Source organism: Drosophila nasuta, unplaced genomic scaffold (genome assembly GCF_023558535.2).
Source record: "Drosophila nasuta strain 15112-1781.00 unplaced genomic scaffold, ASM2355853v1 ctg14_pilon, whole genome shotgun sequence".
Taxonomy (NCBI): domain Eukaryota; kingdom Metazoa; phylum Arthropoda; class Insecta; order Diptera; family Drosophilidae; genus Drosophila; species Drosophila nasuta.
Window position 1 is genome coordinate 216,023 of NW_026869386.1, and position 25,230 is coordinate 241,252.

Below are 25,230 nucleotides of genomic sequence, written 5' to 3' on the forward strand. Positions count from 1 at the left end.
TATATATGAATTTAATACATCCAAATAAGAAATCGTTGACTTAAAGAGTATTTGAAAGATAATTTTTCGCAACATATAAACAATTATGAATTTTTCTTTATAATTTTAAGGGCATAACTTTTATTTTTAACTATTATTGACACTAGAGTAATATCAGTATTAATCAGTAGCTTTTTATTAGATCAATATTACAAATAACAATTTTGGAGTGAGACGCCATCATGCACTAAAAATTATAAAGACCTTATCTTTAGAATTTCTGGGTTGCATTATTGAAAATATCCGATGGATGCGCATAAGAGGGTTACGGCAAAAGAAGCCGAATTATTGGTGATTCGACAATGATTTTGAAAATGTTAATAATTATCGAAAAAGTGCGATTTCGATGAAAGCCAGCTGATTATTCCACTTGTATATTTTGTCGCTTTAAAAATATTTTAAATTGCTTTGCAATTCCTATAAAAAATGAAAGCAATGTAAAAACAATGAAAAGGAATAGACGGAGGCATAATAAGATGTTTAAAGAAAATCGCCAATACGATCAATTTGGCCACTATCAGACATGCTCCGGTATTCACTTTTCGTTTTCGTTTTGGGAACAAAACCGAGATTTTCGTTTTTAGGTGCTCCGGTTTTAACAAGTTTTTGGTCATCGTTTTGCTATTGGAACGTTTCATTTTTTACTGATGAAACAGCTGACTTGTGTTTTGGTCAGAAGTATACAACGCGAAAAAATGCCTTTCGTAGGTCCAATTTCCTGCGTTGCTATAACTCACATAAGAATAATTTTATCCTGCATAGATGAATAAAATATATTTACCATTTGTCTTTTTTGATAAGAAAGATTTGAAACTTACATAAAAAAATCAGTGGAACGACAATCAGCTTTTTCCCACAAAAAATGGGGATGCCACCTTTTTAATGGACTTCATTCCGGTCATTTCAACAATTTTTTTTTATAAAATCTTAGCACTTAAGTAATTAAATTAAATAAATAAATTTTTATAAAACATATTTTACCCAACTTCAAAAAAATTTAATGCCATCCGTTTCATTATACAAGTATTTTTAGCTTGCTTTTTCATTCCACCAAAAGCATCTTAGGCGATATCTCATGGTGTCGGACTTATCGGTTGCTCACCAAAACGAAAATTGTTCTTGCCGACGGCAAAATTTTATTTCCAAATTTGAGGTGGGGTCAAAAATTCTAAATTTGTTTTAAAAATATTTACAAGCCTAATTGATTTTCTGGCGGTCTTAACAGAACGACAATAAACCAATGAGTCAACTATTTTTTTTTCTTTTGGAATGAGTCAACTATTTTTTTTTTCCTTTTGCAAATAAGATTCGATTTAATGTAGAAAAAGGCCTCTTCTTTTCATGTCGGCAAAACAAAATCGAAAAGTTAATGCCGGAGCATGCCAGTTTGTATAGAAATATGATTGTTGCAGAGCGAGTTATTATAATGTAAAATCTAAATAAGCAGAGTTAATTAAGAAATAATAAATAAAAATTATATACAGGAAACCGGAGCATGTTTCACTTTTGGTTTTCGTTTTTGTTTTGGGACCAAAACCGAGATTTTCGTTTTTAGGTGCTCGTTTTTCGTTTTGTCGCCATCCGTTTGATTATACAAGTATTTTTAACTTGCTTTTTCATTCCACCAAAAGTATGGCAGCCTAGTCGATAATTCATGGTGTCAGATTTATCGGTCGCTCATCAAAACGAAAATTGTTGTTGCCGACGGCAAAATTTTATTTCCAAATTTGAGGTAGGGTCAGAAATTAGTCGTTTTAAAAATAATTATAAACTTAATTAATCTTCTGGCGGTTTTAAAAGAACGACAATAATGAGTTAACTATTTTTTCCTTTTGCACATAAGATCCAATTTAATATAGAAAAAGGCATTTACTTTTCATTTCAGCAAGACAAATTTTATCGTTTTGCAATTCGAAGGAATCTTGTGAAAGTGAAAACGGGAGTGCACCAATTTTTTCGTTTTTGTTTTCAAAACGAACGAAAAACGGATGACATTAAATTTGTTGAAGTTGGGTAAAATATGTTTTTTAAAAATTAATTAATTTAATTTTATTACGTATGTGCTAAAATTGTATAAAAAAAATTGTTGAAATCACCGGAATGAAATCCATTAAAAAGGTGGCATCCCCTTTTTTTTTGTGGGAAACAGCTGATTGCCGTTCAACTGATTTTTTAAAGAAAGTTGGAAATCTTTCTTACCAAAAAAGACAAAAGGCAAATATATTTCATTCAGGGTAAGCATAAATCAACTATGCACAATAAAAATATCCTTATGTGAGTTCTATCCACATACAAAAGACATTTTTTCGCGTTGTTTACTTTTGACCAAAGCATAAGTCAGCTGTTTCAGCAGTAAATAATGAAACGTTCCGATAGCAAAACGATGACCAAAAACAAGTGAAACCCGGAGCACCTAAAAACGAATATCTCGGTTTTGGTCGCAAAACGAAAAAGAAAACCAAAAGTGAATACCGGAGAATGCCTGTTAAACTTTCTTTGCAATTCTTAAAAACATAACTAAAAATGTTGATAAAAAGTAAATAGGCACAACGAAAATCGACAATACTTTCAATTAAACACTTTGTACAAGATTATAATCGTTGCAGAGCGAGTGATTTATTATGGTATAGTAATTAGAATTTATGTATACTCATACTTTTTTAATGCCCTCCGCCTTTCGGTAGATTTGCTTCTATTGCTTTTGTTATTTTTATTTCTTCCTACCTGAGTTTGTTTACTCTTTCACCCTTATACCTTCTGTAGGGGTTATTCACATGCAAATAACTATGTTTTAAATGATACTCCTCTAGAGCGAATTGAAGTTGTGAATAACTTGGGGATTCTGCTTGATGCAAAACTAAAATTTGATAAACATATTCTGTCTGCTGTAAATAGGGACATGAGTGATCTGGGATTTATAAAACGCTGGTCGAAAGAGTTCAACGATCCCTTCATTACCAAACCTTTGTACGTCTCACTGGTTCATCCTATCATTGAGTACGGATCTTTTGTCTGGAATCCCCAGTATAGGGTTTATCAAGATAGGATTGAGTCGGTGCAGAAACAATTCTTGTTATTTGCTCTTCGTAGTTTAAATTGGAATCCTAATATTAGATTACCACCTTATCGCAGTAGAATTTTATTACTAAACCTTCCTTCTCTTTTTATAACCGTAGAACTATGCAAGGTGCTGTTTTCATACAGAGACTAATTAATAGTGAAATAGACTCTTTGGAGCTGTTAAGTCAAATTAGTTTTGCAGTTCCGGTCAGGATCACTAGGAATTTTCTTTCTCTTCTCATTTCACGTAGAACTACTAACTTTGCTTGCCATAATGCCACTTACTTCTTTTTCATCTTCTTATACATATGTATATCCTAACATATTATTAAGTTAATTTAATTAGAAGTCCAGCGTGTTTTACTATTTACTCGCGGTTTTCGATTACTGCATGCTGTTCACAAATTTATTTTGTTTTGTCCGCGCGTCAAGAAGCCTTTGCTTGGTATCGCTGGGCCACTTGATGGTACTGCCGTTAGTACATCGTTAGTACGTTAGTTAAATAAATAAAAAAAAAATATACAGCTGATCTATGATGCAGTTTTTAATGCATCATAGAACTGCATCATTAAAGCATATGCACTTGGTATAAAGTTTAAAAGTAAAGTATAACAGTCGATGTAAATATATAGATAGAGAACAATCGAGTACTCAATCGGTTCCATCGATAATTATCGGGGAACTGTTAGTTTTGTCAGTATAGCTTTTATAGCCTATTTCCACATCACTCGGTTTTTTTTACGTTTTTTAAAGTCCCGTTTCGGGGTTTCCATTGGCACAAACCGAAAAATATGGGCAACGGTAAATTTTTCAATATGGCCGCTCTGTAATGTCAGCTTTTCAAATGTAAACACGAGTTGGCGAACAATTCAAAAAACAGCACGCGCATTCTAAAATGGAAAATTTTCTTAAATTGCAGGATTTTTATGAGGATTTTGACGAAGTGGAAAATTAACGGAGTATAGAGTATAGGCCATTGCCAATAGTAAAGAAATCGCCATCAGTTTAGGGCTATGTACATAAGTAGATTTGCTGGCAGCAATGTAATATTTACATAAATACATTTACTTTTTAGCAACGGCATGGGTGCTTTAGGGAACGCGATGTTCCTGAAAACAACGAATCATTTTTTGAAAATAATTTTCGAATTAATTGGGAGGAGTTTGGCACCCTTGTGGATTGGCCAAAAAAGGCACTACATTTCTCCTCCCATAAGTCGAACATCATAGCCTCGTGAAAGCCACTCCACGATATTGACGGCTTTCGAGTTTTTCGGCATATCTAAAATATAAAAAATTTGCTTAAAAAGCAAAATAAAATATTTATTTTCCTACCTTGGCGCACTTAAATGTCAGCTGTTTGTTTAGTGGTGAGCTCTTTTTCGTTGTCATATCGATCAAAATATAGCGTAATTACCCAAAAAGTGCGTTCGCTATTTCTACGTAGCTCGCGAACGTAGAAAACCCGACTTTTTTTTATTATGGATTTTTACATGGGGCGAACGTAACATTCGGCCTGAACGTGAAAAAACCAAAGAAAACCGAGGTTTTGGGTGTAGTGGAAATGGGCTATTATTATAAGCTAGTTGTAGCATACTTGAAACATGAAATGCTTGCAAAATTTTCATCTAGCTTATAGCGTGAAATATAGCTTTTTTTTTAAAATTCATCTAACAAATTCAAGCTTTAAATGTATTTGCGACATCAACGGTTTGATTTGTAAGAGCTTGTTTTTTTTTGCCGATGGCTATGTGCATTTCATATGATCGTGAATTTATTTATAATCGATAGTGTCATCAAAGATCGATAAGTTGGCTAAAGTGTTACCACCAATCATTTGGAGTTGTGAAATTAAATAAAACGTTTGTTAAATTGCCGAAAGTGATATATGTACCTATGTATAAACAAATTTTTAGCGAATCGAAGGAGCACATGTTACAATGGGCAATAATTAGATATTTAATAAGATTATTGTTCACACGTACAAAAAACTATTATAAATTTAAAAACAATCAGCTTTGATGCGCGTCAACTTTAGCGTCACATATCGATAAAAAAAATCGGCTAAAAAAAAAACTTTTTATTTTCGTCTTTTTATGTGATATTTAAACTTAAATTAAAAAAGTTTAAGTGCAAAACAATAGAAAATTAAATTATCTTTCTGTTAAATCGGGCGCCTTGTCCCACTGTAAGCCTGCTCAGCCTAACTGAGCAGTTACATTTTAGTCTCAATCTTGCGCTCTTCTTTTGCTACAGTTGTTACAGTTTAATTATAAGCTTTCGCTCATCTTTGTTTTCTAACTACTATTGTCGGAATAACCGGCAAACAATAAATTGTCGCTCTCTCCTTTTGCAACTAGCAAACGAAACGTGATTAATTTGCGCATCAGCAGCCTTCAAGGTGTCTTATCTTTTTGCTCCCAACAATAAATTATTTTTGTGACTTTCGTAATTTTACATGGCGCCCGAGCAGGGACTACAAAAAAACACTTTGTTGATTTGTTAATTAAACATATAGTACATTCAATTATTGCAATTGATAAGTTTAATTAATTTCACATCTACATAGTTGGCAGCTGAGTGCGTATAATTACAAACACATTCGTCTGCGTTGTTTCGTTGCTGGCCTTTGGATTTATGGATCAATCAGAAGTCAACAGCTCTTCTGATGAACAGGTAACAGTGTCAACAACTGGAAAAGTTTGTTAATAACTTTGGACCTGGTGACATTCATTGTGATTGTTTCCCAGTTCAGACTGTTATATCTTGTATTAAACAAGAGTCCAGTTGCCTGACCCTGATTATTGAATTGTAGTGAACAATTGATGCAACACACATAAGTGAAATCCAAGTGCCAAAACATTCTAACCACCACTCGCAACTTTATGATTATGCTTTCAGGTTCTTTATATTACATTGAGTTACAATAATAGCACCCGCGCATAATTTCAGTTATTTTCCGCTCTCTTTATTTGGTAACCTTCGTTCTCGCTTGCTTAAATAAGTTCCGCTCTCGCTTTGTTCGATCATCTTCGCTCTCGCTGTGTTTGATCGTTTGCGCTCTTGCTTTGCTTGTTCGGCGCCGCTCAAACTAACATTGAAGCTACGCTCACTGTTGAGTTTGACATTAGAAACATTCTCTTGAGTTCTTGCATTGGTGTTTCTCTTACTAGTAGAGTGTGTTTTCCCTTTGCTTAACTTGCAATACCCAGCAACATACACCAAGTCGCAATGTCGAAAGAAAAGGGAAAAACTGAATTAAATGAAACCGTAATTGAAAATTGCCATAGTGCAAAATTAACTCTGTTATTTTCTAGATTATCAAAGATAGAAGAAAGTATTGAGAGGCGTAGTTAACAGTGTTAAATGAAACAGGTTCTATCAACAAAATTGAGATCCAATGTCGTTTGGATATACTAAATAAATACATTGCAGATGCCATGGAGTTGCAATCTGAAATTGATTGCATTGACCCGGATATTTCTAGCCGTGCTTCCTTAGAAGAATTATGCATTAAGACAAGGTCGTTGTATCTGATTAGTTTGAAGGAGCCCGATTTGGACCGAGTGGCTCAGCCAGCATCGTATTGGTCTCACTTGCCCAAAATGAACTTACCAAAGTTCAATTGTAAGCACTCAGAATACAAGCAGTTCATAAGCCTTTTCGAAAGTCTTGTAGATTCTGATAGGTCGCTTCGCGATAGATTCAGTCAATTCCAGTTGGCGAGGGCTTTGTTGAACTCTGGGTCTCAGGTCAATTTCATGACTGAAGAATTTGCCCAAGCTCTAAGGTTGTCGCGAGCCAACAAGTGTCTGACAGTTACGGCCATAGGAACGTCAAACTTGGTAGCCCGACATGAAGTGTCAACAACGATATCATCTCGTGTTAACAAACATCAGTTTGACGCCGATTTTTGGGTGCTGAAATCAATTTCGAACCAGCAGCCAGACAGCTTGATTCCAGTTAGGCAGTTACAAATACCGGCTAACGTGGAACTGGATGATCCTTACTTTTACAAGCCGCAGAGAATCGACTTTCTATTAGGAGCCGATTCCTTTTTCGACCTTTTGTGCACAGGCCAAATTAAATTGAACGACAGTGGCCCTCTGTTACAAAAAACTCTGCTAGGGTGGATTGTGTCAGAACCCATTATGTGGTGCAACAACATACTCGTCGGAAGATATAAAACTTGACTCGCTGGTAGAAAGGCTATGGGACTTAGAAAAAGTTCCAGATTTATCGAACGTCGCTAAATATTCGTCAGAGATAAGAGCCTGCGAACAGGACTTTGTTGACCGTGTGTCAACTCTATCGACAGGGCGATTAGAAGTTAGTCTTCCGTTTAAAACAGACCCAAAAATACTTGGTTCGTCCTTCGAAACGGCAAAACGTAGGTTTCTTTCTCTTGAACGCAAGGTTTCAAGAAACGCAACATTAAAGGAAATGTATGTCAGTTTCATGAAAGAATATATAGAACTTGGTCATATATCTCCCGTTGATTTTCCACCAGGACCACACTATTTTATACCACATTAGTGCGTCCTAAGGCCTGATAGTGCCACCACCAAACTTCGAGTTGCTTTCGATGCTTCGTGCAAAACGACTTCTAATTATTCATTGAATGATATTCTAATGGTGGGGCCAACTATACAGAGGGAACTCTTCTCGTCGCTAATTCGCTTTCAACTTAGTCGGTTTGCCCTTACGGCAGGAGATTTGTGTCCATGTGACAGATATCCTAAGCTCCGGTGGTCTTCAATTGGCCAAATGGTACTCCAACCACCCTACTTTAATCAATGGGAATGAAACTGATAAAGTTCTCAGTTTCAACGACACAGACTCGACCAAAACATTGGGTATGCGGTGAACGTTAAAATCTGATATATTTCGATATCATTTGGATTCCAGCTTCACCGATCTTAGCCCAACAAAACGCAACGTTTTGTCTGTGACAGCTCGTATGTTCGACCCACTTGGCTTGCTGAGCCCCATCAGTATTAAAGACAGAATCTTACTGCAAGAGCTCTGGCAAAATCATCTGGCATGGGACGAAACTATCCCTATGCAAATGCATACAAGATGGGAGAGATTTAAAGAAAATCTACTAAACCTTGACAAAGTATCCATTCCACGATACACCAATTCCAGCAAAGCCAATATCCAAATTCATGGATTTGCAGACGCTTCCAGCCACGCTTATGGCTGCTTTTTATATATACGAGCTAATCAGAATGGAAAAGTGAAATGTAAATTGCTTTCATCAAAAGCAAAAGTTGCGCCTTTAAAAACCAAGTCGATCCCAAGACTTGAGTTGTGTGCAGCGTATTTACTGGCGCAGTTCTGGTCGTACGTGAAGCCAATGCTTGGCAAATGCCGAATCGAGAGTGTGCATTTTTGGACAGATTCAGAAATCACACTTCATTGGATTAGAATGTCGCCTTCTTCGCTAGCAACATTCGTTTCAAACCGTGTATCCAGTATACAAGACCTCACACAAGATGTTACATGGAGACATGTGCCTTCTGCGTCAAACCCTGCCGATATTTGTTCTCGTGGTTGTGACATCGATGAATTAGTCGACTCGATATGGTTAGAAGGCCCACTATTTTTAATGGAAGAGCAGTGTGAGTGGCCTAAGAATCCTCATTTTTCATTGTCAACCGATTTGAAAAACAGTGAAACAAAAAAATCAGCTCAGGTTTGTTTAACTACCAATCCTGATTTTCTGTCATCTATACTGGCTCGCTTCTCTTCATACAAAAGGTTGGTTCGAGTGAAACAAAAACCAAAAATTGTTCTTCAGCACTTAGTAAACAGGAGTTGTATTTTGCCTCGTTAAAGTTATTTGAATTAGTTCAGCGGTCCGAATTCAACTTGGAATTTAAAAAACTAAAAGCAAATCAATTAGTTCAACCAAATGTTCAATCTCTCGCTCCATTTATTCAGAAAATTTCTGAGCCAGGAAAATCTCTTTCGTTGATCCGCGTAGGTGACAGACTATTAAATGCACCGATTGACGACGATGCCAAGTTTCCGATCTTAATGTCAAAGAATTCGCCCTTGGTCAGAATGCATTTAAGAGACTTGCATCAGACCAACTGTCATGCTGGTGTTAAAACTATGATTTCGCTCTTAAGGCAAAGAATTTGGCTGATTAATGCTCGAAGAGAATGCACACAAATAGTTCGTGGTTGCATTCTTTGTTTTCGGTACAAGCCAAAACTAATGGAACAAGTAATGGAGCAGTTAACAACTGATCGCTTGATTGCTACACGTCCATTTCGTATTTGTGGCGTTGATTTTTGCGGACCCATAAATGTTTCCTTGCGAGTTCGGGGACGGCCTCCTTTAAAAATGTATATAGCAGTATTTGTGTGTTTTGCATAAAAGGCTGTTCATCTGGAACTGGTTGCTGACTTGTCCACTAACTGTTTTTTATTAACCCTAAAAAGCTTCATCGCAAGGCGTGGCGTTCCACTTCGGATGTATTCGGACAACGCCATCAACTTCGTCGGGACAAACAACCTACTCAAGGAGCTACAGATGGAGTTCTCGAAGCAGCAGGAGAAACTGCAGTTGTTCGCGTCGGAGCTGGGGATGGAATGGCACTTCATCCCTCCTCGAGCCCCACATTTCGGAGGGCTGTGGGAGGCCGCGGTGAAATCCGCAAAGCATCTTCTCGTCCGGCAAATGGCCAACGCGTCACTGGCGGAAAGCGAGGTCAGAGCTCATCTGGCAGATGTCGAGGCCATTCGCAACTCGCGGCTTCTCACTCCACTCAGCTCCGATCCCAACGATGGCGAGGCTCTAACGCCGGGCCATCTTCTAATCGGGCAAGCCATACGTTTGCTGCCTCAAGGATCCGTGCCAGACAGGCCCAACAAAGAGCTGACGTATTTGCGAAGGTGGCAAATGTTATCCACGCTCAGACAGTGGTTTTGGCTCGCGTGGTCGAAGGACTACATCCACAACCTCCAAATCCGCACCAAATGGAAATCTCCACAGCCCGGCTTGGAGGTCGGATGCCTCGTCCTGGTTCACGAGGACAACACGCCACCTCAGCGGTGGATAACTGGAAGGGTCGCAGGCGTAACCCGAGGAACAGACGCCCAAATACGGGTGGCCGAAATTAGAACGGGCACTGGCACATTCAAGCGCCCAATCCACAAATTAGCACGGTTGCCAGTAATTTTAAATCCCACGTCGGGTATTCCAAGGTGGCCGGTGTTAAATCAAGCGCCTTGTCCCACTGTAAGCCTGTTCAGCCTAACTGAGCAGTTACATTTTAGTCTCAATCTTGCGCTCTTCTTTTGCTACAGTTGTTACAGTTTAATTATAAGCTTTCGCTCATCTTTGTTTTCTAACTACTATTGTCGGAATAACCGCAAACAATAAATTGTCGCTCTCTCCTTTTGCAACTAGCAAACGAAACAGACGTGTTTAATTTGTGCATCAGCAGCCTTCAAGGTGTCTTATCTTTTTGCTCCCAACAACAATAAATAATTTTTTCGACTTTCGTAATTTTACACTTTCTATTAAATCCATGTTCGTCAAATTTCATGCAGTATTTATGCACTAAAACCGAGAATGAAAAATTGGGGTAGCAACATTTTTGCCAATATCTCGGCTTTGACGAGTTGTCGGCCAAATCGGCTTATGACAAGTTATAGAGTATTGTTTTATAAATATACCCTCAAAAAATCAAAAATTTCGGGAAAAGTACAATAACATCAGCTCCAGCCCCATAAAAAATGAGCACAAAAAATCAATGTTGCTGATTAATAACCATAACTTTTTTTTGTCTTTCTTGTCGGCCGTAGCGCATATTATACTTTCGTAGATACAGCTATAAGCAAGATATGTAGTTGAAACCCTTTATGCTGTTTTTGAGAAAATTTACCTTTTGTTAACCCGCAAAAACAATTTCATTTCGCAGGTGCATCAAGCAACTGGAACCAGTCAGGCCAAAGCCGACTCAAATCGGAAGACTTTAGTGTTAAATAACACCCTTTGGACTTTGGGGGGACTTTAAATACTTGCGGAAAATAACTAAATGCAACAACTATAACTAAAATTTAATATTACATTTAAATACTCTATATACATATACAAGTATATTGATTTATTATAGTTAATAAATATACGCAATTTTATGTTCTTATGTAAATCGTAATTTTGCAGTTTATCTGACCACTGTTAGCGGTAAAACACTATGTCAACGCTTTCATCAAATTATTCTTCATATTTGCAGAACTTGTAGCCCATGTCGCGCTATTTTATTCTATACGACTCAAATATACAAATATTATGCTTTTTATTTTATTCAAATCGGTAAAGCCGTTTTCGAGAAAATTCAATTTTTGTGATTATTGCGAAAATTACATATCAATTGAATCTGTGAAGCTAGCAGATTTTTCAACATTTTGACTATGTACATAATTGCTCAATACTTTAAAAAATAAATAATTAACATATGTATCATTTGCCAATATATACTACATAGCAAATTATCATAGTTTCCGAAAAAATTCAAAATACATCTACATTTTTCGATTATACGCTCGCGAACATCTAAGAAACGAGCAATTGTTGTTGTCTTCTTCTTAGAGACTTTCGTCGCGGCAAAACAAAATTGTCGTTCGCTAGTACCAACGCGGGTGACGGACAGCCGATAGGCTGTTGCCAAGGATGTGCTGTTACGGCTGGTCGCAGTGCATGGGTCGATCAGAGCTCGCATCACGAAGGTTTTACATCCGGTGTTGGCCGACGGGAGGATGCTCACAGCTTTATCCTGTAGCAAGAATGTGAGCGAAGTTGGAAACGTCCCTTCGGACAAAGGTGAGGCCTGCTCATGGTGGGAAGGCGAGCGGGAACGGGCCGCGCTGGAGTCGGAGACCGAGCCGGGTCTGGTTGCTCATTGCGTCGTCGCTGACGGCTGGGGCGAGCGCTGTGTGGCTCTTGCTGATTCCCGCGCTGCGGCAGGATTGTCCGGAATGTTGGTGGGCCAGACAGTTAGAGCAGTACTTGTTAATAAGTAATGCTCTCAACCGATTCTCAGCTGTCAGCCTGAGAAAGCGCTGGCACTTCCGTAGTGGATGGATTCCACGGCACACGCGACATCGGAAGGAGTTGGTGCCAGCGGGGAATGCAATGAAACAAAAACAAATGATTATTATAGTAGCCTCTTTACATTGTCAATGACACATGGAATAGGACAGCACAGGACGACGAATAGAGAAACGAAGTAGGAGGTAACAATAATAAATAATTCGTCCGTCAGTCCTTCCTTCCTTCAGTTTGGCGACGGGTCTTCCGACCTTTGTGTCGATGCCTATCTGGTTTGAATGAATGATGAGGCAGATAAAAATTAGGAGTGGTGACCACCGCCTGCGGCGAGATGGGTGTCATGTGACCCAATTCAATGCAAACGGGCTTCCGGAATGGAAGAGTCACCCGATCTGCCACATCTGCTACGTGAAGTAGTGTTTTCACAGCTAACCAGCTTCGACGGAATATCCTCCGCCTCCCAAAATTTGGAACTTAATCTATCGAGTTGATCGTCTGCTTGGATGGCGACTCTCGTCGAAAACGCAGAGACAGTTGTCGACACATTCGGGGAAACGGGGCCGGTGAGAATCCAACCAAACACGGTTTCTTTTCCAAGGAGTGAGCCACAAATGTTTGGCCAGGAGCCGCTCAGGATGACTGACGGAAGGATATCCGCGCCAATTAAAATGTTAATCTGAGCACTTTTATAGAAATATGGATCCGCCAGTTCAATCGCTGGTAGATCTCTTAGGAACCCTTTCGGCACATGGGATGAAGGCAGCTTGTCTGGCAACTGTGGAATGACGAAAGCTGAGGTCTCGATATGGAGCCTCGGCTTCGTTGGAGAACCAATGCCGTGCCGAGAAGGATGTTCTGAGCGTAATAGAAAAGTAATTTTGCACATTTGTTGCCGATTGATTCGGAGTGGACTGTATGTTGGAAAGTGTGGCTGAAGTGGAAGAGTAAGACGAAGAGGCACCATTGTGGACACTATCGCCCCAATGAAGAAGAGTGTTGTGCCACCGCTTGCACGTGAAGCAATTGAGCGCACTAGTACACTCTCGTAGTTGGTGACCTCTTGCAAAACAATTCAAACAGAGGCTCTTCTGTTTGATGTAGGTCATCCGATCATTGACCGACATTTCAAGGGAGCTTGGACAGACCCGGACAGGGTGATTCTCTTTTGAGCACAAGTCACACGATTTCCCTTTCTGAGTGACTCGGGCCTTGAAAGAGTTAACTTGATTTGAACTCTGTTGTGGACGGGATGATCCAGCGGTTGAGTAATGCGAGTTGAAAGTTTGCCTCACTTCCTCAATAGCCTCGAGTGTACGATAACGCTCGTTGAGAAATGTGCTCATGTCCTGCCATGCGGGAATTTTGGACTTGTCCACCAAAGATTGCTCCCATAACGAGAGAGTGAGCTTGGGGAGTTTGGATGAACAAAGGAACACTAGGATGCAGTCGGCGACAGGACTAGAGACTTAAATGTCCGAGTGCTCAAGAGCGGTCAAGCACCGCTGAATCATGCTATGCAGCTCCTTAATCGCTGCCCCCGATTCTTGCGAAACCGTGGACAGGTAGAAAAGCATTTTGAGCTGGCTCGTGATCAATAAACGCTTATTTTCAAAGCGCTCACATAGAGCACTCCAAGCCGTCGCGAAACCATCGTTCGTGAGCGGAAACTTGGCAACGATCTCGTTGGCCTCATCTGCAGTTTTGGAATTCAGATGGAATAATTTCTCGACAGGAGTCAACCTTGGATTGCTAACGTAGGTGGCCGTGAAAAGATTACGGAAGGTCGGCCAACGCAAGTAATCCCCACGGAATACTTCGGTGTCGACTGGAGGGAGCCGGCAGTCACTGGAATATACAGGAGGAGGAATGCTTCACTCCTGATTGAACCGGAAGCTTGTGTAATTTACCCCTTCACACGGGTGAGACACCGCTCATACACTGCGTAGCAGTGGTCATATTTTGCCTCCATAGCCTCTATGCATTCGTTGTCGTCGTCTCGATGCAGTGCATCAGCGCATCTACATTGTCCCAGAGGACTTGCAGCCGGTCACGACGGATCTCGTACGTATGTACGTTGTCGTCCTCGGCTGCAGGCCCTCTGACCCGACTCTCGAATTGCACCAGTCTGTCAGAGACGGTGACGAAATTGTTGAGAGCCATCGTACGGGTTTTGCTAACTTTAGCCTGGACGGATCGTTTAGTTGCCTGAGTGAACAAGGCCGACAGAAAACCGACGGAAATATCGCTGTTGAGTAGAGGTAATTGTTAAATAAAACACAAACAGCAGCGTGAATCTTTATTACACTCGATTGATTACAAGTTCCTGTTGTATATATATATATACATATATATGTGTTATGGATGGATGTAAATGTGTCGTGATGTATGTATAAATGGAAATAACGTATTAATGCCGTGTATATGTATGCAGTGGATATGTATATACATATATATGGAGTGTATAATATACACTGTATATACGTAGAGTATGTACGCGCGTTTATGGATAAAAGTCCAAACTTTATTGTTATTTAGAATAAAATAACATTAAGAGTTTGCATATACATGGAGTGTGTTAATAACGGACAAACGCGGAACGACAGAAGTGCCACTACAACGCATATACAAGTACGGCCACCGTGTTGCCCGACGCTATCCACGGTTCTTGGACCAAAGCCGCGTAGGCGGACACTTCCTCCAGGGCAAGGAGTAGCTCCGCCGAAGCCGTTTTGGACTTATGGATGCTGACGGGGGGCCCGACTGCATGCACAGTTCCTCCCCCCCTCCTCCGTCTCGTCAGTCAAGCTGAGGTGCAGGGTGGCGTCGGTCACGCTCTCAAGACTGAGATCCGCCTCAACCTCCCCTGACCTCAGCTTGTGTGAGTCCTGGTCGTTGGGATGACGTTTTTTGAGGCGAAGGTACATGCTCCCTAAGCCCCACGCCATCTTCCCATTGCGTTTATATAGCAGATCCTCTGCCTCCTTATTGATCTGAATGATCACGTGCTGCCCACCGCTGGGTAAAGGTTCATCAACCATCAGCACGGGCGAATCACTCGTCGGAATGGCCGGGTTCTGCTTTTTAAGCAGCTGAAGCGCCCGCTCGCCATGCACAACTATGGGGAGCAGAACTTTCGCCTTCGGCAAGGACGGAATATTATTCCTGTCCACCACGTCTAGCTTGGCCCCCTCCCACAGTCCGTCCAGTTTGGATACGGTCGCTTTCAGCCCACAGCAATATTGGGTCGTCCTTGCATGTCAGGATCTTGACACCATTCATCCAGCCAGTGCCTTCGAAAGTAGGCATTGGACTGTCTGGGACATTCTCCATCCTGACAAATAGTGCGTCGACCAGCTTACTATGGGTCAACCGCCACCGCTCTGCAGATATTTTCCCGTTAGGGTCCCCTCTGTCTATGAAAGCAACGGCGAGATGCCGCCTGGCAGTTTGAGCAACCGTTGCTCTCTGTCTCGTTCTGTACGGGTCCGTTTGGGTGGAGCCAGGTGCTCGCAGCCTCTTGCTCACTGGGGCCCCTTGCTTGACTCTCAGCGGACCGTTGGCGCTTGTTTGCCATGGACTCCACCTTCTTGTTGGCAGGGCCGGTAAAACCGGTCTGCACTTTAGTGTCTTTTGGAAGGGGGCTAATTTGGTTTTCACGCATCCACGTGATGGGCCAGGCAAGCCTCTCCTGATCCTTGACGGACAGGTTAGCTACGCCACTGAGCCTAGCGTGTATGCGGGTCGTCGCCTTATTTTTGGGCTTCTCCTTCAGCCCTCCGTGCCCCGCTGCGCAACCTTGGAGGTGCTGGCGATAGGCCAAGGTGACTGAAGAGGAAGACGCTCCTTCTCCACCGTAGAGATTGATGCAGCGCTCTTTTGGTCCGAGTCGGTTAAGACCACAGCACCCGCGCGCACCAACCTCGAGTTTTTGTTTGTGGCAGTGTTGTTGCAACTGATTAGGCCTGCTCCCATCGCATCAGAGGTGTGACCGCTGGTGACACGCAGAGAGGATCTCTCCTCTAGTAGCAGTCACGCGTTCCACCGACGTTTGAGCTGACATCCCAGCTCGGGTTGAATTTTGTATGTGCTCCAATCCGAGACATATTGCCTAATTTTGTTCATGGGAGCCCCCCATAGCGTTTTCAGTCTGACCGCGAGTCACCTCGTATCATGAATTCTGCTTCTTATCTCCAGACAAATGCTCGTAAGATAAGGAGCAGAGTCCTCAGCTAGGATCTGCAGTACCTGAAACGTCGACGTATAGTAGAGATCTGCTACCCGTTGACAATGAGGTAATACAGATCCTACCCAGCCGGCACCCTCGGGGAGGGTTCAGTAGAGGATTTTTGCCAGCCTAAGATTATTATAATTCACATATAGAATACGGAAGGGATTATGGCAAGCAAACTTAGTAGTTCTACGTGAAATGAGAAGAGGAAGAAAATTCCTAGTGATCCTGACAGGAACTGCAAAACTAATTTGACTTAACAGCTCCAAAGAGTCTATTTCACTATTAATTAGTCTCTGTATGAAAACAGCACCTTGCATAGTTCTACGATCAGAAAGAGAAGGAAGGTTTAGTAATAAAAGTCTACTGCGATAAGGTGGTAATAAAATATTAGGATTCCAATTTAAACTACGAAAAGCAAATAACACGAATTGTTTCTGCACCGACTCAATCCTATCTTGATAAACCTTATACTAGGGATTCCAGACAAGAGATCCGTACTCAAGGATTGGACGAACCAGTGAGACGTACGAAGTTTTGGTAATGAAGGGATCGTTGAACTCTTTCGGCCAGCGTTTTATAAATCCCAAAACACCCTTGGCCCTATTTACAGCAGACAGAATATGTTTGTCAAATTTTAGTTTTGCATCAAGCAGAACCCCTAAGTCATTCACACCTTCAATTCGCTCAAGAGGAGTATCATATAACATATAGTTATTAAACTGGGAAGAACCCCTACAAAAGGTCATAAACTTACACTTATTGCAGTTGAGATGTAACATATTTACTCTGCACCAAGATTCTAGACGATTAAGGTCACATTGTAACAGTGAGCTCGCAAGACTATCATTAAATGTCAGGCAAAGCTTAACGTCATCGGCGTACATAAGTACACGGGAATGCTCAATAACAGAAGGAAGATCATTTATGAACAAAGTGAACAATAGAGGACCCAAATGACTGCCCTGGGGCACACCAGAAGTGACTTGGACACTTTTAGATACAAAACCATTATAATCAACATTCTAATTTCTGTTGGAAAGGTATGAGGATATCCACTCAATTAGGCTATGAGGAAACCCTAAAACATTGAGCTTATACAGTAAGAGGTGATGATTAACAGAGTCAAAAGCCTTACTAAAATCGGTGTAATTTTGCATTTGCAAATTTTGCATTTTGCATTTTTTTCTCGAATCCTTTAATTACAATAGAAGAGAACTCCAATAAGTTAGTAGAAGTGGATCTAGACTTCACAAACACATGTTGGTAAGGTGAAATTATAGATTTACACAGATGTTGCAGTTGAGAAGTTATAATTTTTTCAAATGCTTTCGGAATCGGAGACAATTTAGATATACCGCGATAATTTTGAACTTTAGATTTGCTCCCTATTTTTAGGATAGGTATAATGTATGATTTTTTCCAGATTTTAGGAAAAAAACATGAGTTATCGGATAATTCAAACAATTTAAAAAGAGGTTTACAGATACTACCAGCACAATACCTTAGCACACAACTAGGTACTTCATCCGGACCTGCCGAAAAAACAGATTTTATAGCCAATAGTTCCGTTAAAATGGAGCTTTCAGTAATTAAAGGACCAAAAATACAATTAGATGAATTTAACTGATAAGGATAAGAAGAGAAATTTTGAAAACTTGGAACAGAATATGTCGTTTGGAAAAGTCCGCAAATAAATCGCCAAAAACAGGACCATTAGATACTGTCATATTCTCCATAGACCTAAATGATGGCTATGACGCGGATCTACGCTTCGAGTTAACGAAGTCGTCTTATTATTAATCTTATTCTGCACCTACTCAAATAATTATTATAACACTCATTGTTATGAGTGCGAAAAGCAGCTTGAACAACAGAATAGCGGAGAAAATCAAGAGATAGGGTCAGTTTCCTTGAATTTTTTTGTAAAGTCTCAACTTACGATTTTTTAAATTCGATAATTCAGACAAAAGTGGAATTCTTGATGGAACACAAGCATCAAGGAGCGAGTTCAAAGTAGCATAAAAAAATTCAACCACTATATCCAAGTTTGTAGACAAAGAAAGTTGCGACCAGTCAGTTTGAGATATAAGCAGGGCAAGTTTCTCAAAAAACAACGAGAACGCTCACCACAACTTACACTAGACTCTGACGCAATATACCTCTTACATTCTGATAGCCAAGAAGTAAAGAGGATGTTAGTTTTTTGAACTGACAGACATAGAAGAAGGCTTTGAAATAGAATTCTTGCCACTACTAGAAAGAGAAACCGGAAACCGATTTTTCTTTTTAGCAACAAATTCTTTAACTAATAGGTGTTCCGGCCTAATGGGGGCCTAATGAAAGCTTGAGCTTAGAGGTGCGCTCGGACATTCGAGCCGAAGAGGTCGAAATAAACTTTAATTGGGGGGCCAAACAAACGATCGAGCTTAGAGGAACACTCGACGGACAGTCGAGCCGAAGAGAGTTTCGAGTGGGGTCCCATCACAGGACCATTCTTAGGGGTTCGTTTGACAGACAGTCGAGCCGAAAAAACTGAAATAGATTTGGATGGGGGTCCTGTCACAGGACCGATCGTAGGAGTTCGATCGACGGACAGTCGAGTCCTTCCCCACGTCTATCTGCGAACTCTCATAGAACTTGGGGTCGGCCAGCGGGATGCTTGGCAGATTGTCGAGGATGGTTTGTGGGCAGAGCATGAGGGTAGTTTACTGGTCGCAATGGGCAGCCAATTAGGAATTGGCAATGCTTTCGGGGCTGGGCTGCTACAACTTGAGTCTGCCCAAAGAAGTGGGCTTGAAGAGATGTGTATGGCATCCTCAAGCGCTTGAACAATCGTTCAGAAATGAAGGTAGCCTCTGATCCATAATCGATCAGAGCCCGTGCTGTGTGCCGAACGCCGTGATGGCAAATGTGTACAACAGCTGTACTCAGCAGAACACCTTGTGTGTTAACTGCCAGGAAAGATTGCTCATTAGCTGACTGGGAAGGAGTGGACTGTATACTAGGAGAGGGATTAGTGACTGTCGGCGTCGGGTTGACTCGATGCAAGAGTGTATGATGACGACCCTTGCACGTAAAACAGTTGTGCGCACTTGTGCACTTGGCCTGGGACATGGCCTCGTGCGAAACAATTTAAGCACAGCTTCTGTTGCTTGACATCCATCTGAAGAAATCGAGGGCACAATCGAATCGGGTGGTTCTCCCGGGAACAGAAATTGCAGGTCTGGGTCTTAATGGTGTCCCTACTCTTAAAAGAGTTGACCTGCCTGGAGACGGGGGCCTTGGGTGAGGCTCTTGGATCCGTCGGAGCGTTCGTGCTGGATGACACCTCCGCTATCGCTTCTAGGGTGCGATGCCGCTCTAGAAGAAAAGCGTTCATGTCAACCCACGTTGGAATATCGCTCTTGTTTTGGATTGACTGTTCCCAAAGAGAAAGGGTCAACTTGGGGGAGCCTCGAAGAACACAAGAAAACCAGGATGCAATCCCAATTCTCTGTGTCGATTCTCGAGTGCTCTAAGGCTATCAAGCACCCTTGAATGGTGCTCTGCAACTCCTGAATAGCTGCACCCGACTCTTGCCCAATGGCGGGCAAATTGAACAAAATTCTCAGCTGACTGTTTACGAGCAACCGTTTGTTCTCGAATCGCTCAGTCAAGCTGGACCACGCCGACTGAAACCCTTCATTGGTCAAAGGAGACTTTGACACAATGGCATGGGCTTCACCGCTGGTCTTGGAGTAGAGATAGGAAAGTTTCTCAACTTCCGACAGTCTCGGGTTCTGTATATAGAGAGCCGTGAATAAATCCCGGAAGGTGGGCCAGCGAGTGTAAGCGCCTCCGAAAACTTCGGTGTCGCACGGAGGTAATCGACACCCTGTGGGCATGAATTGCACGGCTTGTGGTTGTACGGGTATACAGGGGGTGAGCCCCTGGGATGCGTTGGCTATTTGCTCACCTATCTGAGCTGCACACTGCTCGTAGACAGCATAGCAGTACTCGTATTTGGCCTGAACGGTAGGAAGCTCTTCTGTGGTCATCTCCTCAGACATGACGCAAGAGCAAGCCTCATTCTCCTTCTCGACCTTTTCCCATAAGGAACGCATCTGGTCCCTTCGGACTTGGCACGTATACAGGGACGGGCTATCAGCCGTTGACTCGCGCCGCAAAGTGACTGATACGATCAGTCGCGGCGATGAATTTCGTCAACGCTGTGTCTACTCTGTTTAGTGCCATCCTTCCCTGAGAGCGAGTGATAATTGGGAGGCGACGGATCGGGACGGAAGGAACCTTGGTCTTAGGATCGGACGAAGGCTGTGTGACCAAGATCAGCGGCTTGGATTGGACTGCAAGCCTGGTGCCAGAAGCAGGCGAAACGCTAGATGACCGTGCGGGGACCTCCCTTTTCGATTGCAAATGAATCGGCGAAGTGCTGCATGCACGAAGAGCCGACTGCTTCTTGGATTTAGGTAAAGGGGGGTTTATCGAGGTTCTAGCGGAGCTAGTAGAGGGCACGGACGGTCGAGTTTTACTTTTATCGGGTTTGCCCGATGACATGCTACGCAAAGAGGATGAAAACTAACTGGGGGCTCTTACAGTCCGACAAGGATACGGACTGTATACTAATATTTCTCAGGAGCGAAAAATCAAGAAAATATACCAAAAAAATACCAAATAGAAATTGTTTTTTTTGCCTGAAATCGACCCAGATAGTGAAAGAGATACGGAAAGAACGTAGCAAACAGACAAGAAAAAATACTGAAAAAATACCAAAGACAGTGCTGTGGTATTTTACACCCAAATGGGTACGGAAATAGCGGACACAGACGAAGAACGCAAAAGGTCGGGGGCCGGGGAAATTTCCCGCAACAACAAAAGATGTTCGTCGAAAAAAGGAAACAACAAAAAAAAAACAATCGTACAAAAAAATACCAGAGAGCAAGAAGCTGGAAAAAACCAAAAAGTATATATATGGTTTATTGACAATTGTTTCTTAATTACTGTTGGATTGGAAAAAAATAAAAATAAATTATATTATTTGTGTAGTGAAATAGGATAATGTATGTGTGTATATATGTGTGTGTATGTATGTTTATCTATGTATGGAATATACAATATATAATATTTGCACTTTAGTAGCTCTCTTAATAATTTACACTTTTCACTAATATGCACTTGCACTTACAAAAAATAAACACACATGCATACATACGTACGCGATTGGCGGAACAAAATATAATAATATTTTATTATCAATAATAGTAAATATCTTGGAGTAAAGATATTTAAGACGGCAATTGGAAAGTATGGAAAAAGGTCGTCCGGAAAATATGAGGGAATTTCCAAATCTTATATTTGGTCACCATACGAAAAAGAATGTAGAACGTAATGGCCGGACGACCGTGGGAAAGGAAAGAGTAAAGAAAGGAGAAATGATTTAAAACTTACATATCTGCGATATGCATGCTGGAGAAGCAAACGATGATGAGCAGATCCGGCTCGAAGGACCAAATGTTGTGGTGGCGCAGATAGGTTCCAGAGTTTCCTTTTCCCGAAATTAAATAAAAACACTCGCGTTTATATTTTGTATTATATATATTGTAAACTTGTCGGGTTGTTAGCTATAAAACGTACAGAGGGGGTTATTGGGGGTGACCGCTATTGAGCAAACGTAGATCGATACTGGAGAGGCAAAATACCGACGGCATTCTGCAGATCTAGCGCCGAGCCCTTGCAAAGCTCGGCTCTGCGGTGGAGTGTTGTGGGAGAGAGAGAAGTTGAGAGCACCGGATCTTGAGTGCTTTCTTACGCGTGAGCGCATTGCGGGTCAGCGAAAAGCATCGATCGCTTTTTGGTCGGCGGAACGGATAGTGTGCCACTCACCTACAATGCGCTCGCATCAACAATTATTAATATTGTTCATAAACAATTTACATTTTTAAAATATGTTAAGGAGACATTAATATTAGTTTCGAAATATGTAAATATTAATTGCATCGTCTAAGGCAGGGGTGCTCAACGCCTATACACTGAGTGCACTTTTGTTTTTGTAGATGGTCTGTGCTTATGGGTAGTGCGCCCATAAGCACCGTGCATATGGGCTTCGATTTGCATGCGAAACAAAAACAATTTTGCTTGTTTCTCCTTTACATCTCTTTCCGTCGTCACGCTTCGCTGACCGCAATGTATTTTGTTTTTGTTTTTTCCTCGAACACATGCACTGGAACTTATTTTTCTGTCTGCGTTGGCTTTTGATTTATTAAAATGCGTAATATGCTTCGTAGTTCTGGATGTAAACACAAAATACAATCGTAATTTCTCTCAGTGCACAGCTGCGCCTCAACACAAAAGCGCCGCTACATATGTACACGTTTTCTTGTGTCTGTGTTAGTAGACGCACTGCCATAAGACGAATTTGAGCACCCCTGGTCTAAGGGTTAATGCACATTTTATTGTCGTCTTGCTCACACTACTACGCTGAGACCCTTTCTCTCGCACTCATTGGTATGATTATAGAGGGAGCGCTTTTGCCGACGAGACTCCTTCTATAATTGTATCATGCAGCGGATCAGCTGATAGCTGCAAGCGAGAGGCCAATTTCTGCGATCTGGCAGAAATTAAGAGGAGCGATTTGCAGCGATACTGCGCCGCCGCCACCTTAAATTTTCCTGGAAGTTGTCTCGGAGAGGGATAACAAGGAGAACGCCAGCATTACCACTATTGTATTGGTGCATTTGGCCGCACGACCAAATGCATAAGAGTCTTCGTACATAAGTCCCAGGATTTGGTGCAGCTGATGTCCGTGATTATGGATGTTTTTGTTATTTAATGTACATCGGCGTGGTTCTTTTTGGGCCTTCTGTCATTTAATTAGTGCGTCTTCCTATTTTATTTTGACCAGTTGATGTATTGTTTGCGGACATGAATATATGGTAGCCGAAAAACTGTTTTGCGAATTTGCATATGTATACATGGTATTCAACTACGTAACAGATGTAATAAACTTCAATAGTCGCTATAAATTTGTCCTAAAAATATTTTGCCCGCAAACTCTTTTGTTTTCTGTGAAGATTTTCGATTTTAAAATTGTATTTATATTTGTTTACAAAAAAAATCTGACACAAAAGTTCAGATCACCATTCTAGTAAAAAAGCTTTTGTAGGGCTTTAAATTTTTGCTCCACAGCTGAAACAACATTAAAACAACACACACACACACATATCACCGGCTGTGAAATATCTTTCGTCTCTAGAGATTCATGTCAGTAAGCTTTTTACACATATCTTTTTCACATATTGTTCAAAACACAGCTTTTTTGTCATTGAAACTGTTGAATGCAAGATTTATAGTCCCAAAGAAGTTTTTTTTTTGTTTTTCTCGCATCTTAATTTCACTGCACCTGAGAAACCTTAAGTTTCTTGGGACTGAGCATTTCCCGGTGGTCCATTGTCAAACTATGTTATGGATTCATAATTAAATAGTTTTATATTGTATAAAAACAATCAGTAAATTAGCGTTCCATATGGGCAAATCCCAGAAACTGTCCACCAGCGACAAATTTTTAAATTTCACATTTTGTAATTTTTCTTTATATGGAACATTAATGTAGATATCGAATTTAAAGCAAAAAAATAAATTTCGATCATTATAAATGCACAAATTTTTAATCAAACCCAATTTTCATTATAATTTTCATAATTTTACTTACATTTGTGCTCTGCGCACACCTTTAAATACCTTTTGTATTCTTCACAATTTTTTGCCTCTGCTTGGGCTCACGCTGAAATAATTGTTAAGCACATTTATGAATATAATAAATAATGTTTTGTTTAAATAAAAAGATGTTTGTCTTATGTCAATGCCAGCGGAAAAAGTGTAGCGTGCGACACAATGGGTTTACGCCTTTGCTAAAAATCTATAAACATTATTAAGACCAAACGATCGGTTTTTGTCTTCTAATATTCTTAACTTTCTTTAGGATATTAACTTTCATAGGGTTTATTTTGTAGAATTCGCTAAAAATTGCGTTTGAAATGAAAATTTTGAAACTAACTTCCACTTTGTGTAGCGTGCGACACGTCACAATTTTATTAATTATTTTCAAAACAGTGACTTCAGTGAAAAGTACTCTCAATTCACTCTAAACACATAACAAAAGTTTACGTTAAATCTTTAAAAAAACCCCCAAAAAATTGATTTTCATTAGCTAAAATCGTGCGAATGTAGCGTGCGACACGTGGGATTTGCCCATATCTATCTATCTATATATTTATATTACTCAAATTTATTTATTTAGTTTTAAGTATTTATGAAATAGATATAATTTAGCTTTAATATTTCGGTTGCGTTTTCAAATTTGAAACCATGCAGCGTTTGGAGGAGGAGAGTTGAGTGAGGAGGAGCTTCTCTGAGGGATCCTGCCATTTAAATTGATTTTTACGTTGGCTTTGCAGGATCATGGTAGGATCATGATCATGAGTGCACCGTAAAGGAGAAGTACTCCAAGTCGAAGGTAGATCCCTAACTTGTCTTTCCTCTAGTTTTCTTCCAACTCTTTTATTTACTGCTCTTGTATGTCCCTTCCCCCTGTTTCCCCCCTCCAACTAAGGTACGCGAATATTTATTTAATGTAGTTAATTTATAGAAGCACGTAGCGGAAAGGATTTTTTTGCCCACACCCATCCGACCAGGCAACAGCCGTAGCGATCGCGTACGCCTTTCATAGCGTTACATTTACACCAGCTCCCTTCAGCGAACCAGCTTCGTTGCACACTACAACATTAAGTCGAATCTTATTTGCAAAAAGAGGAAAAAAATAGTTGACTCATTGGTTTATTG

General features: G+C 40.7%; 1 protein-coding gene across 2 annotated transcripts; it reads left to right on the top strand.

Annotated features, from left to right (window-relative positions):
- Positions 1–4,935: 4,935 nt before the first annotated feature.
- On the top strand, positions 4,936–11,229 carry LOC132797592 (uncharacterized). 2 transcript variants are annotated; one of them, XM_060809350.1, is made up of 3 exons: positions 4,936–4,960; positions 5,668–5,774; positions 9,551–11,115. In XM_060809350.1, exons 2-3 carry the CDS (start codon positions 5,767–5,769, stop codon positions 10,491–10,493), a joined length of 951 nt encoding a protein of 316 aa, XP_060665333.1. In that variant the 5' UTR covers positions 4,936–4,960; positions 5,668–5,766; the 3' UTR covers positions 10,494–11,115. The 2 variants fall into 2 exon arrangements, with proteins under 2 accessions (XP_060665333.1, XP_060665335.1); XM_060809352.1 differs by lacking the exon at positions 4,936–4,960 and having other exon boundaries at positions 5,240–5,774; positions 9,551–10,349; positions 11,035–11,229.
- The last annotated feature ends 14,001 nt before the right edge of the window (positions 11,230–25,230 follow it).